The sequence below is a fragment of the Crocuta crocuta genome, unplaced genomic scaffold (assembly GCF_008692635.1).
Source record: "Crocuta crocuta isolate KB4526 unplaced genomic scaffold, BGI_CrCroc_1.0 scaffold396, whole genome shotgun sequence".
In the NCBI taxonomy this organism is placed as follows: Eukaryota; Metazoa; Chordata; class Mammalia; order Carnivora; family Hyaenidae; genus Crocuta; species Crocuta crocuta.
In genome coordinates, this window is record NW_027533259.1 from 2,713,782 (window position 1) to 2,729,360 (window position 15,579).

The 15,579-nt window shown below is 38.7% G+C and overlaps 1 protein-coding gene across 2 annotated transcripts in view; it reads left to right on the forward strand.

The window, feature by feature from the left end:
• RELN (reelin) overlaps positions 1-15,579 on the forward strand; it is a 527,959-nt gene that overhangs the window by 444,406 nt on the left and 67,974 nt on the right. For both annotated transcript variants that reach the window (XM_077746923.1, XM_077746922.1), the window contains exons 42-46: positions 3,911-4,131; positions 7,013-7,160; positions 9,427-9,685; positions 10,553-10,802; positions 14,680-14,848. In XM_077746923.1, the coding sequence (XP_077603049.1) occupies positions 3,911-4,131; positions 7,013-7,160; positions 9,427-9,685; positions 10,553-10,802; positions 14,680-14,848 (1,047 nt within the window). The remainder of the gene's footprint in view (positions 1-3,910; positions 4,132-7,012; positions 7,161-9,426; positions 9,686-10,552; positions 10,803-14,679; positions 14,849-15,579) is intronic.

The following is a 15,579-nucleotide window of genomic DNA, read 5'->3' on the forward strand; positions in this document are numbered from 1 at the left end:
AAACTCAGCATAATTAGAAGTCTTGGGTCTTCAAGCAAAACTACTAATACCTAGTACTTTTCCAAAAGGGTGAAAGTGAATTTCACAAGTCTACATTCTCTTTGAACATAAATCCATTTTCTTCTCATCATATCATCAGCATAATTTTTATAATTTGACTGCTAAGGACTTGAATATTTTGTGCTGTCAAGTATATCATTTGTTAATCCTTGCTATTACACCAGGATATTATCCCAGTGGAAAATCCAACTGTTAAAAAAAAAAAAGAAGAAGAAGAAGAAGAAGCATTACTAAGCAGAATGTTTTCAAGAAGTTACAGCTGACAGTTTGGCCAGCACAACCAGGAAGCTGCTATTATGGATGATGGGGAAGATTATCTGTAGAATAGAGCAGAGAGAAATAGCTCACGAAAAACTTCTCAGCCAAAATCAGTTGTGTTATTTAAGCTTATATGTTGCAGGAAATAGAAAGGGGCTCACCAAAAAGTGGAGGAGCTTATTGGGGGCATCCTGGGGAAGTTGCATGGACCCCACCCAGGAAGTGTGAGGACTTCAGCAAAAGGAGTGTGTGACTCTCATTTTTATCAGGCTGACTTTACTATCACTCAGCAAATCATAGCTCTCATGTGCTGGAGCTCTTAATTCCACATTCCTGGAAAAGAAAATATAATCAATCAGCTATCATCAGAAAGCTAAGCTGTGCAACAGAAACCTAGCTGTCAAAAAACCATGTAGTGTAGGCAGGGAAAAAGCCTACTGGCCAGTCACACAGGCACCTATGACCAAGACCTTGACCACTGTAGTATTGTTGAAAAGCTCCAGGCTTTTCTCTCTCTCTCTCTCTCTCTCTCTTTTAAGTTCATTTATTTTGAGAGAGAGAGAGTGAGCACCTGGGGAAGGGGCAGAGAGAGAGAGAAGAGAGAAAATCTCAAGAGAATCTCCTCACTGACAGCGTGGAGCCCTATGAAGGGCTTGAACTTACAAACTGTGAGATCATGACTTGAGCCGAAATCGAAAGTTAGACACTTAACCAACTGAGCCACCCAGGCAACCCACCAGGCTTTCTCTTTAATGGACCTCAAATTTCCTCCTATTGCTTAGCTAAGAATTGGATCAACTAGGAAACAACCCTAAAGATAAGTTGTGAGTTAAATTGTTTTAACAACTGAGACTTGTTTCAGCAAGTTCCCACATGGAAATAACCCTATTTAAAGAATTATGCAATAAAGTCATAGGACAGTGCTCCAGTGTCATGGAAACCACCAAATTTAGCATTGGTAATGTCCTTTGGGCTATGCTGATGCATAGGGAAATACAGTTTGGAAATGTGAGCAAGAGAAATTATAAGGCAATGTAATTCAAACAAGAGAAATATATATATTTTCATATATTGGTTTGGGGTGTCAGTTTAAAATATATCTCCTCCAATTTTAAAGGTACAGAACTTAGACCATCATGTTATTTGTACTCCATGTCATTTTTATTTCCATTAAAAAAAAAGAGAGAGAAAATCTGTTGAAGAGGTACGCCCACTCTCAGAATGGTTTAAACCTACCTTTGAAAACTGCCTTCAACCATTTCTGCAAAGAGAAAATTTTGCATTAATAGTGTTGTCTAGTCTGTGTTTCAGTAAAAGAATTCATACTCTTCTTAAAACCCACACAGGCATGAATTGCTGGAAGGCAAAAGTTAAATTTTCTCCAACTCGGTCAACAATTCCTTGGTTTGTATTCAACATGGTACATAGTGACAGCACAAGCTAGATGCTGAAAAATATATATATAACCCATATTCACATGACCTCTTTCTGTGCACTCACTGGGCACCAGGTACCCAAAAAGTATATGAAATATGTTTTCAGGTGCAGAAATGACCATTTTTGTCTCTACATATAGTCTGTTCACATTTGAAGCATGAAATGTTGAGCTTCCGTCGAGTTTTAGTCACATCACCTTTGTGTCCTTTCTATCTAGAGTCTTTTTGTGGTTAAAACTTTCTAATTGCTTTTGCTTTACACAGTTTCATAATGAGTCAACCAAAACTCCCATTTAATGAAAGCACCGTTGTGTGCTTACAATTTTAAGTTTACGTTTAAAAAACAGGTCCTTTTGAGTACCACTGGCTTGGGAGAACAGACACTGACATTCACCCAGGAGGGTGGCAGTGAGGAATTTTCAAAATAAGATTTCAGCAGAAGGGACCCACGATGGAACCAGACCCGTCAGCCCATTTATCATAGTGCTTGCAGTTTCCGTGTCAAGGCAGGTGAACAATAATAAATACCAACCAAGGTGGTTCATTTGTATTCAGAACATTTGAATAAATAAGAAGTTCAAAAAAATCCATGTAGGCTTTTGTTCAAAGGAAAACTCTAGCCATTTCCCTCAGCTCAGCAGTCTGAAAGTTCAAAGGGTAGAAAGTGCCTCTTGCCAAGACTAAACTCTGACAAGTATTTGAAAATAAAATGTAATTATGAACTGGCATTTTGAGAGCAGCTCCATATAGTGGGAGTCTTGATATAAACAATGAAATTAGGCTTAAAATTATATGTGGGAACTTGACTCCATCTGCTTTACTATCTACTAAACTTTAGAAGCCTAATAAGGATTTCTAAAATTGACTTCTAATTTCTGTTTCTCATTTTTTTAATTCTGAATTTGGTTTCTATGATAACTGAAAATGGGGCAAATTCACAGGGTACAAAAATGAGTGCATATGCCATCTCTGTATCCATCCCTTCAAAAATAAACCCATCTTCGGGGCACCTGGGTGGCTCAGTGGGTTAAGCATCTGACTTCAGCTCAGGTCATGATCTCACGGTTTATGAGTTAAAGCCCCACATCAGGCTCTCTGCTGTCAGCAAGAGACTGCTTCAAATCCTCTATCCATCTCTTTCTGCTTCTCCCTGCCCCCTCTCTCTCTCTTTCTGCTCCTCTGCTCACTCTTTCTCAAAAATAAATAAGCATTTAAAAAAATAAAGAATAAATAAAATCTTTTAAAAAGAAATTAAGAAATAAGAGGCATGTAACTAAACAGATTTGATTTTGTCACTCCTCTCTTTAAAATAATCTTGTATGGGGGACTTGGGTGGCTCAGTCGGTTAAGCATCTGACTACAGCTCAGGTCATGATACAGCTCAGGTCATGATCTCATAGTTCGTAGGTTTGATTCCTGACTGGGGCTCTGTATCGACAGCTCAGAGCCTGGAGTCTGCTTCAGATTCTGTGTCTCCCTCTCTCTGCCCCTTCCCCCCGCCCCACTCACACTCTGTCTCTCTCTCAAAAATAAATAAACATTAAAAAAATTAAAAATAGAATAATCTTGTGCAGCTCTCTGTTGCCAATAGTATAAAATCAAAAAAAAACCTCAGTCTGGCTCTTAAGACTCTTCACAACAAATGACAAACAACAAACATTTATTGAGCATCTAGTGTATATGAAACACTGTACTGGGTACCATGAAAGGGTCAAAGAAGAAAGAGGCATAAGCATTGGCCTCTAGGAGTTCAAAACCAATAGGGGAAATAGGTACACTTTTGAATATCTCCAGCTGGGATAACTATAATAACGGAAATTCTGTCAAAAATATAGCAGAGAGAGAAAGTAAAGGGCTAGTTATTTCCCTCATGACCCAGCAATTCTACTATTATTCTACCCAAAAGAATTAAAAACAGGTATTCAAGCAAATGCTTGTACATGAATGTTCATAGAAGCAAGGTAGAAGCAAACAAATGTCCATCAACTGAGGAATGGACAAAGAAAATTGGTTCTTGAAATGTCAACTTGTTTTTTCTATTTCTTGAGTGTGGTGCAGAGGTGGTAACTGCCCACTACTCACTGATCAGATGTGCTTACTTTGAAAGTATATCGTTCTGCTCATTCAGTTTTGAAAGACTTGTCCCTCTTTTCCAGATCTGTGCGTTTCAGATGGTACCAAGGATTTTACCCTGCTGGCTCTCAGCCCGTGACATGGGCCATTGACAATGTCTATATTGGTCCCCAATGTGAAGAGATGTGTAATGGACACGGGAGTTGTATCAATGGGACCAAGTGTATATGTGATCCCGGCTACTCAGGTCCAACCTGTAAAATAAGCACCAAAAATCCTGATTTTCTCAAAGATGATTTTGAAGGTAACCTTTTAAAATAAGTTCCATGTAGCTTTGTAAAAGAACTATTAAATCCAAGTAATTAAAAGAAGTGATTTTTGAGGCACCTGGGTGGCTCAGTGGGTTAAGCATCCAACTCTTGATCTCAGCTCAGGTCTTGATCTCGTGGTTGTATGTTCAAGTCCTCCACTAGGCCCCACAGTGTGCATGAAGCCTACTTTAAAAAAACAAGTAATCATTACATTCCACTTTAGTATTTCGTTACTTATCCTTACAATTGGGACCACTCATGCCTTCAGTTATTTCTGAATTGTATAGGGTTCTATTTTTGAAACAATGGTCAGTAAGAATGCACAAGACTATGACTGAGAAAGCTAAAACTATTTTCACCACTTTTTCTATCACGTGTAATTTATGATTAATGATAATTTTAGAAAATGTTTCCCCACTGGGTGTTGTATGTAAGTGATGAACCACAGGAATCTACCCCAAAAACCAAGAGCACACTTTACACACACACTGTATGTTAGCCAATTTGATAATCAATTATATTTTTTTAAGAAAGAAAGAAAGAAAGAAAGAAAGAAAGAAAGAAAGAAAGAAAGAAAGAAAGNGGGAAGGGAAAGAAAAGGAAAAGGAAAATGTCTCTAGAGGGTTAATCTTGGGCAGAGGGAACAAGTTCTGGAAATCTAAATTCCTGTCATTGTTTGTCATCAGTTCAATAAGCAACCTCTCATTGCTTTCTGTACCTCAGTTTTATATACAGAATCTAATGTCATTATGTATGATGGTAATGTTATAACATAGAAGAAAAAGGATATAACATGATGTTAATATTATAACATAGTGATATAACGATTGAAATTATTCATAATTATGTCCACTGGAGATGTACTCTGATCAAACAATGGAAAAATATTCTAAGAAAAAGTCTTTTTTTTTTTTTTTTTACATTTATTTATCTTTGAGAGACAGTGTGATCAGGGGAGGGGAAGAGAGAGAGAGAGGGAGACACAGAATTCAAAGCAGTCTCCAGGCTCTGAGCTGTCAGCACAGAGTCCAACGTGGGGCTTGAACCCACAAACTGTGAGATCATGACCCGAGCTGAAGTTGGACCCTTAACCAACTAAGCCACTCAGGCACCCCAAGAAAGTCTTAAACTAATGTAGTAGCTGCGTGTGTTAGGATAGTGGGATTAAAAGCTTTTTTTTTCTTTTTCCCAAGTTGCCTATAAAATTGTTACAATTATGGTTTTGAAGAACATTTTAATATTAGATTTAGGTAGGGGTGCCTGGGTGGCTTAGTCAGTTAAGCGTCCGACTTTCGCTTAGGTCATGATCTCACGGTTCGTGGGTTTGGGCCCCGCGTCGGGCTCTGTGCTAACTGCCAGCTCAGAGCCTGGAGCCTGTTTCAGTCTGTGACTCCCTCTCTCTCTGACCCTCCCCTGCTCACACTGTCTCTCTCTCTCTCCTAGAAATAAATAAAACATTGAAAAAAAATATATTAGATTTAGGTATATCAATACAATGAAGTATGATGCAGCCATAAAAAGGAATGAAACACTGATGGATGCTACAACATGGATGAACCTTGAAAACATTATGCCAAGTGAAAGAAGTCAGACACAAAAGGCCACAAATCATATGACTCATTTATTTGAAACCTCCAGGATAGTCAAATCCATAGAGACAGAAGGCAGATTAGTGATTGGCGGGGGCTGATTGAAGGAGAGGTGGGAAATGACTGCTTAATGGGCATAAGGTTTTCTTTATGGGTGATGAAAAAGTTCTGGAACTGGATGGTGGTGATGGTTGGACAACATGAATGTGAACGTACTAAATGTCACTGAGTTGTTTGCTTTTAAAATGTTGGAGGGGAGCCTGGGTGTCTCAGTGTGTTAAGTGTCCAATTTTGGCTCAGGTCATTATCTCACGGTTTGTGGGTTTGAGCCCCGCATCAGGCTCTGTGCTGACAGCTCAGAGCCTAGAGCCTATTTCAGATTCTTGTGTCTCTCTGCCTCTCCCTGCTCATGCTCTGCCTTTCTCTCTCTCTCTCAAAAATAAACTAACATTAAAAATAATAAGAGGGCCTGGGTGGCTCAATCAGTTAAGGTCATGATCTTGTGGTCTGTGAATTAGAGCCTGCATGGGGCTCTGTGCTAACAGTTCAGAGCCTGGAGCCTAGTTCAGATCCTGTGTCTCTCTGCCCCTCCTCCACTCATGCTTTGTCTCTCTCTAAGGAAAAAAAAAAAAACATTATGGGGTGCCTGGGTGGCTTAGTNAAAAAAAAACATTAAAAATTTTAAAATGATAGTAATAATAATAAAATGTTGGAAATGATAAATGTTGTGTTGTGTGCATTTTACCACAATCAAAAAAAATCCCTAGATCTAAGGTATCTGAAGAGATTTGTAAGCTGGTTTTGAAGGACAGTATTTAGAATATATTAAATTACTCTATAACTTCTCCCATTGAAACTGTGTTTTTTAAAAATATTTTAGAACACCTCCCTGATACCGTCCTCAGAGTAGCAAAGATACAATGAAGAAGCCAATGGAAAAGCTACATTATGCTCTTACTTTTGGCCAGAATCACTCTCTGACCAGCCAGTGTCATTTTCTGCAGTACAGAAGAGCAGAAAGGAAGGACCCATCTGGCTGGACCATAGATACTCAGGAAAAGCTACCTGCCCCCTTCTATCACATGGACCCTTAAATTATCCAGCCAAGTTTAAACAATTCCCACAAGCTAAACTGTCGAAAAGACCTTTTATCCTGAAGTCAGTGACTTCGATGTTTATGACTTTGTATCTCAAAACAACATAAGGCCTTTTTCCTTTAAGAAAAGAATATGCCTATATTTGGGGTCATAGGTAAATCACATTTGCTGCTTTTTTTCGTTTTCAGGTCAGCTAGAATCTGATAGATTCTTATTAATGAGTGGTGGAAAGCCATCTCGGAAGTGTGGAATCCTTTCCAGTGGAAACAACCTCTTTTTCAATGAAGATGGCTTGCGCATGTTGACAACACGAGATCTGGATTTATCACATGCTAGGTAAACCTTTTCAGATGCTGTTGAGAAACCACATTGTGGTGGATAGTAACAGAACATAAGCACATCAGAAAGAGCATACATGTCAAGGAAAAGCCTCTTCATTGGACATGCTGACCTGCTGTCTTACCTAAGACTCCATTAAGACACTTTGTACATAATTTCCATTCTAAAACAGAGAGCTTAACGAAATAAACTAGATCAGAAATGAAACCTAACTAAACAGACAAAAGTTAATATCCAGACAGTGATAATTATAAGACCGTGACTAGGAAATGACAATGTTTAACTCCCTTTCACTTCCAGAAAATAATGTTGCATCTTTTTTATCTACCTTCTAGAGAATACTTTTCATGAGCATTTGCACTATGTGGAAAATTATCTACGCCATGCTTACTTGAAGCTTAATTGAAATACCATACATCCTCCAATTACTCACAATTGATTTTATGGCCATTAGCAATTTACCTTAAGAATATTTGAAGTGTAGCCTTATTCTTTATAAGCCTTTCTTTCCAATTATTTGCTCATGCTTTCTAGGTACTCATTTTCTAACTTGAGCATAGCCACTGAGAAACAAACATTTTAAACTGGCTCAGAAGATTATGTCCTGTCAAGATGTGTATCCCTTGATCACTTGACGAGCCAAAAACTTAGCCAGGAAAATCAAGAAGACAACTTAACATGTGTAAAATGGAACCCTGACCTATTTTTGCAAGTGAACAAAGAAGTCGTGTTTTTATTTTTCAAGACATTTCAGAGAATCTTAAAATGTATCTTAATATTTTTATCCTCCTCTTTCACCTAAATCTTTTATTTCATTGAATTATAAATTTGAGGATGCCTCATAAAAATACAATTCTGTGAGATGATTTTACAGTTATAGAAAACAAGATTTTATTTATCTTTATCCTATTTTAATGCATATGATTTAATTTGATGCTTTTTATTTCAGATTTATCGTTAGCAGCCAAGTTCTTTAATTTAGAAATTATTTGGTTTTTCCAAAATAATTGACATGGATTTGTCCATAACTAAATTAATATAAACATTTCCCAATACAAGAGAACAATAGGCTAAAGGGCTTTTTTCTGTAAATGGTATTGTTTTTATAGATCCAAACGTCACTAGGCACTAACTACGTATTTCTTTTCATTAATCCAATGTTAAAAAGCTCCATTACTTATCTCATCTCAGTAGCATGCTGTGTGGGATTTGCATATATTGACCTCAAAATGCTCCATGTAAAATCCCAATTTTCTCGGGGTTATGAGATAAATGAGTGCCCAGTTAATACAGGTGGGGGAGGGGAGGAACCCATGAAGAATGCATGGTTTTATATATGGAACTGATAACTTTCATTAGAAGCCCCAATATGCTGCCTGTGTTTGACATGCATACGTAATTGGATGTATGTGTTGGGTTACACATGAAATTTATTCTGCATTACCAGCTAGCACAGCAGCCAGACCAGGCACCAGCCGCTTGCCTGCCAAAGATAACATGTGAGCTAGTTTTCCTTGGCACCCCAGCTGGTTGCTGCCACTCTGTCCACCTCCCTGCCAGCTGGGAAGGCTGCCACTGGCTGGCCGCCATGATTCTCGATGGCCAGTGTCATCCATCCCAGACCCAGCAATAGTCAGAGGCTGGCACAGCCCACCATTACCACTACCCCACACTCATGCCTCCCTGCTCCTGGCACAAAAGACAGAAAAGAGGCCCAGGCTTGACACACCTCTTCCAAAAGATGCCTGGTCTTTCACAAAGAGGTGCTACAACTGCTGAATTTAAATATGTCTCCCCAAAGCCAATAATATGAGATCTGAAAAACTGGTAAGACCCGAAAATGGATGATTTTGCCAATTAATGGCATAAACTACATTCATAACATTCTTCCAGTTTTAGATACTAAGGACAGATTTTTCTTAAATAGATAACAATACACGTTCCTGAAATTGGAGAGTCTTTGAACCCCTCCCATCTTCTTATAGAGTAGCCAGAGGGTTGGGGAATGCTCCATTCCCTCAGACTTTCTTCTGCAGAAGTGTACAAAATATAAATTTTGTTACAGTATTGCCTTTTTTTATTTTATTAACTTATATTAACAAGGAAAATTGGGCTTTGAAATTTTGCTTTTGACATTGGTTAAATCATCATATTCATTAAAACAAAGCATTTCTCCCATATTACCCTGCGTGCTTGTCTTGTGTTAATAGTGTGCATTTCTCACCGAAGTAAAGAAGTCTACAATAAATTTTACTCATGTCAGATTTGTGCAGTTCTTCATGAGACTGGGATGTGGTAAAGGTGTTCCTGACCCCAGGAGCCAACCCGTGCTTCTACAGTATTCACTCAATGGCGGCCTCTCGTGGAGCCTCCTTCAAGAGTTCCTTTTCAGCAATTCCAGCAACGTGGGCAGGTACATTGCCCTAGAGATACCCTTGAAAGCCCGTTCCACTTCTACTCGCCTCCGCTGGTGGCAACCATCTGAAAATGGGCACTTCTACAGTCCCTGGGTTATCGACCAGGTCAGTTCACTCAGGATTAACTGCTGTAATGTTTGGCACTTGAGCTGCATGTGGCCTACAGAGCATCCAGTCAGCCGGCCCCCTCCCCCTTGTTCAGTAGAGGAAGCCCAGGACCAACAATTGAATGACTTGCCCAAGAGCATACAGCTAGATTAGATATGGCTTTTAGCTCCCTTTCATTCTCTTTTCCTTCAATTTCCTGAGCCTATAAAAACAAACGACACAATAGAAGGCCCGGGTCCTGCTCATAGAGAATTCTGCCATATGGGTAGAGGGACTTTATCAAGTGTGATACGGGGTTATAATTCTCTGAAAGGAAAATGTGCAAATTAGCATTGGTACCACATGCAGTAGTTTCCAAATCCTCTTTCCTAGTCTTTGAAGAAGAAATAAGTAAATCTTCCTAACAGCTTCATGGACAGTTCTAAAGGATCTTCATACATAATAAAATGCGTATCTAATAGAACTCAAAGAACCTGTTAAAAAATGATAGAATCCATGCAAAGAATTGGAACCAAAATGCCTTAGGATATAACTGTCCTTAAATAGAAATTTCACATGGAAAATAATCACATGTAAGCCAACTTTTGTTTTCCCAGCTTGGGTGCATGTAGTTTCCAAAGGCACAATTTGGCCCATGAAGGCTGTGAATGGTTTTGTCAATACTTCAATTTGTTTTCTGTAGCTTCTTGCCAGATGGGCAAGCAGACCACATAAACAGAAGCATTCTGAAAGGCCCCGAACAGTATGCTTGCTGTACGATGCCAGTTTTGAGCAATCTGACAAATAAAAACAAACAAAAAGACTGAACTCTTCTTGTATCTTGAAACCATATTGAAAATTTGTTTTCTTGAAAATACATTTCAGATTCTTATTGGAGGAAATATTTCTGGGAATACAGTCTTGGAGGATGATTTCACAAATCTGGATAGTAGAAAATGGCTGCTCCACCCGGGAGGCACCAAGATGCCTGTGTGTGGCTCTACTGGTGATGCCCTGGTCTTCATTGAAAAGGCCAGCACCCGCTATGTGGTCACCACGGACATTGCTGTGAATGAGGACTCATTCCTGCAGATAGATTTCGCTGCCTCCTGCTCTGTCACGGACTCCTGTTACGGTAAAAATTCCATTTCCAGGTAGAGGGATAGACACGTGTAAATGAGCATCTGTGCCACTTCTGACAAGTCTGTAAGTAAAACAAAAGTGCACTTGAATCAAACCATAATTTTAGGAGCCTAATTTTTAAAGCATCAGAATGTGAGCTTATTTTTAAGCATATGTACTGGAAGATCTTTTTTAATTTATTTATTTAAATTCAAGTTAGTTAATATACAATGTAGCACTGGTTTCAGGAGTAGAACTCAGTGATTCATCACTTACATATGACATATATATATATACATATATATATGTATAATAATCCCTAATTTATCTCTTTTTGGAAAGTCCAGAATTTTCTTGTACTATCAGATTTGCAGAATCAGGGACTCTCATCACATAGAAAGTGCCAGAATAAGCAATAGGATTTACACATAAATTTGTATTTGCATAGGTTTTAATTTATAGGGCTTTAGACTAGTCTGGTCACTGTCTTCTTCCCAATTCCCTGGGAATCGTGACATTTTGTTGTTCCCATTTTGCCTTATACTTTTTGCCATTCTGGGTCATAGCATATTCTAGGCCACCCTCACTGTGACCGATTTGCATCCCCAAAGTTGTATACACACACACTCCTACTCACGCATGCCTTGCACACACACACACATACATGCACACACCTATCTTAGGAGATATGAAAACGGACATCATTGCATACTTGGAGCCTTCACTGGAATGCAAACGTGTTGGGATTCTGGTAGTCCTGGCCTTTTACCGCCTCTTATCGTTCTTCCTCCAAGAGATACAAACTAGAATGTTCACAAGATGTTGTTCTGTTTTAGATTCCAGGGGGCCACCATCTGACAAATATGGTTACTTCCAAGGTCTTACAAAATCCATATTTTTCACGTTTCTGTTAGTTTGACCTTGATGGATGTGTCTTAGGGGGACTCCCAGAAGTGCACTTTCTACCTCAGGTTTGAATAGTCAGCACTAACCTAGTCAGCAGACGTAGAACATGGAAAAGTTTAAGGTACCCATCTGTCTTCAAGAGGTCTAGTTGAGGGGATACTTCAAAAAATTAGAGTCCAATAAATGACTAAATCAAGTGCTCTGTGGCTGATGCAAAATGTGATGAGAGCTCAAAGGAGACTGAGATGACCAATGCATGGCCAGTCCAAGGAGTTTGGGAAGATTTTACAAAGAAGCTAAGTCTCCAGTGGGCATTGGTGGTTGCAGTGGATTTGAAGAGTCAGTGGAGAAGAATGGACACCCCAAGCTAGGCTGGCAGCATAAGCAAAGAAACAGAGGTGGGACTCCTCCTAGTCCACGTGGAAAACATGAGCAGACGAGCCTGAACAGGCAATATTTGGATCTAGTGGAGGAGAAGAGAGTGCTGATTTTGAAAATGGAAAAGGGCTGTAAGGTCCTACCTAGATGCCTGCTCCCTCAGTAGCACAAGAAGTTTATGGGGACCCAGGGAGGTAAGCTATGACACAATAGGCCTGCACTAGCACAGAACTGACAGTCTGCCCTCATTAGCCCAATCCTGTGTACTTTCTACTATAGGCTGGCACAGCCTCTTGAGAAAGGTTGAACTGAATGATAAAATCAAAGAGGAAAGCAGAGATGGATAAGCAGAGTTGCCAACTAAAAAGAGCCTTACAAGGCACATAAAGAATCTGCACTTGACAAGGACATGAATAAAAGGACTCAAGTGCAGAGAAGCAACATGATGTGTTTTCAGGAGATTAGTCCAAAAGCTGATGATGGTGGGTAGGGATGAATCCCAGTAAGGCAGCCTCAGTGGTAATCTCTAGAGAGGTGGCATGAATACATGCACTGTGTGGGATGAAGAGAAATAGGATGAATAAAATTAATATGAGACATGCAAACAAAAAGGAAAGAAGCAGAAAAATCTCAAAACCAGCTGACAGTTTGAACACAGAGGGTAAAGAAGAAAGAAGAGTAAAATTTCTAAAATAATTTATAAATTTTGAACCCATAAAAGTAGTGCAAAAGTATTGCCATTGATAGAATTTAGTAGTTCAGAGGGGTGCCTAAGTGGCTTAGTCGGTTAAACGTCCGACTCTTAATTTTCGCTCAGGTCATGATCTCAGAGTTCATGGGATCGAGCTTTGTATCAGTGCAGAGTCTGCTTGGGATTCTCTCTCTCCCTCTCAAATAAATAAACATTTTTTAAAAATAATTTAGTAGTTAAGAAAAGATGTTTATTTATGAGGGAAAATGGTGAGTTTTTCTTTAGTTGAGGTGGAAGCAATTTCATTTATTATTTATTTTTTCAAGTTTTTATTTACATTCTGGTTAGTTAACAAACAGTGTAATATTGATTTCAGGAGTAGAATTTAGTGATTCATCACTTACATATAATACCAAGTGCTCATCACAAGTGCTGAAAGTAGTTTTAAGTGACCATCCCCTGAATCAGGAGGACTTACAATATGGAAAGCAGGAACTTTTTCTATAGTGTGCACCCACAATAAGCCAGCACCCAGTGCACTACCAGGCTGAGCAAACATTTATTGAACTAATGAAGTTGCTTGGAGACATAAAATTGGAAATCTGGGCACATAGATCATAGTTGAAGCCCAAAGAGTATACACATAGAACAGAAGACGAGAAACAGAGTCTGGAAGAATGCCCATAGCTGGGCTAGTTAGCACAGGAGTCAGAGGAAAATAAGACAGGAGGTTCAGAATAATGTCCTCCAAAAGAAAAGAATGTTTCAAGAGTCGGGGAATAATCAATAACATCCAACACTGTAGGAAGGACAAGAACAATAAAGACTGAGATGAACCACTGTATTTAACTAGAAAGCGTTGCTAGGAACTCTCATGCAGTTAGTGGTCCCACGCTGGCTGCGCATGACAATCACCTGGGGAGCTTTAAATCTCCTGACACCTTGGCTATGCCCCAGAAGAGTGAAATCACAATCTCTGGGGGTGGGGCCCAGGCATTAGTGGTTTCTAACGGTACCCAGGTGATTTCAGTGTGCAGCCAAGATTGAGAATCACGGCCTTACAGAAAGCAATTTCAATAGGGAGGTAAGGGCTGAAGTAGTTTCTAAAGACTTATGCAGGAAATAAAGAGAAATACAAGACATAGAACATAAGTCGTATTTTTCAGAAGAAAAGAAAAATGGCTTTTCATAGACCCACAGCCTGACTGCATGCTTTGGCACAAATTACATGGCCTTCAGTTTCTTCCTTATACTTCTCTGATTTCCCAGTATATTATATAACACAGCAGAGCAGGATATAGGAGCAAAAGAGATTTTGCAACTTCTAGAAAGTCTCACCTGTAACAGGTGCAAAACTGGCATTGTTGGTCAGGATTCCTATAGAATGGTCAAATTTAGGGAAAGTTGCTCAGTTTTTTAAAACTTTTTAAAAAGTAATCATTAAAATATATGTAACTATGTTTGTATTTGTATGTTAAATAAATAGATACCATATAGTTACAGTACATCAAACTACATATAATTTGTATAATTTTATAATATATTTTAACTATTAGATTAAACATTAAATATATATAACTACCACAACTATTGCTTTAACTGCATATAAACAATGGTTTTGTTATGCTTGTTCTGAAAGTTTGTCACTATAAGGAGTGATTCAGGAAAATTTATGTTTCACTTGATCATACCTCCTTAAAAGAAAAATTATTTTAATCTGGAAAGTGAAAAATAATAACTAGTATTGTATGGAGGGAAAAATCAAACCAGAGAACCTTTCAAAATAAGAACATAAATACGGAGGAAAAATCAAATTAACATCTGAGTGAAATTAAAACATAAGGAAGCATAAGTAATGACAATTCCTAGGTCTACATACATGTATTTCTATTCAGAATGGTGTTTCCTGTTTCAGCAATTGAATTGGAATACTCAGTAGACCTTGGATTATCATGGCACCCATTGGTAAGGGACTGTCTACCTACCAATGTTGAATGCAGTCGGTATCATCTGCAACGGATCCTGGTGTCAGACACTTTCAACAAATGGACCAGAATCACTCTGCCTCTCCCTCCCTATACAAGGTATGGATGCTTCTGCATGTGGTGAGCCCAAATCTGATATAATTTGGCATATCAGAGTTGAGGACAAAAGGTTTAAATGAGATACATGCACTTTTGTTACTTATTGATGGTATTGCTAGCCATGAATTAACAAGGTGATCTTAGGAAGCAAAAGAAGGCACCTGGCTGGCTTAGTCAGTAGAACCTGTGATTCTAAATCTCAGGGTTGCAAATTTGAGCCTCTTATGAGGCACTGGGCTTAGTTTTAAAAAATAAGCAAAATAGGGGGCACCTGGCTGGCACAGTCAGTGGAGCATGCAACTCTTGATCTTGGGGTCGTGTTCAAACCCCATGCTGGGTGTAGAGCTTACTTTAAAAAAAAAAAGGAATAAAAAAGTAAGCAAAATAGAAGCCAGTTTTTGTGGTGACATTGTTATGTGTTCTCCTAGAAGCCAGGCCTATGCTGACTTTTACATAACTAATATTTTTAAAGAATGGCATATGCAAGAAAATAATGGGTGGATCAGTGAGAATCTCTAACTTGATTCACTTAAATTTAAAACAGGCACATTGCATACAGAATAGGTTTAAATGGAGTCTGTCATCAGACTACTGTAGATATAGCAATGAGTGGTGTTGTATCAATAGATATAGCAAATAAATGTGTATTAAAATTATTGTCTACTTTTGAAATTTTTAATGTTTTTATTCATTTCTGAGAGAGAGAGAGAGACAGCAAGAACAGGGGAGGG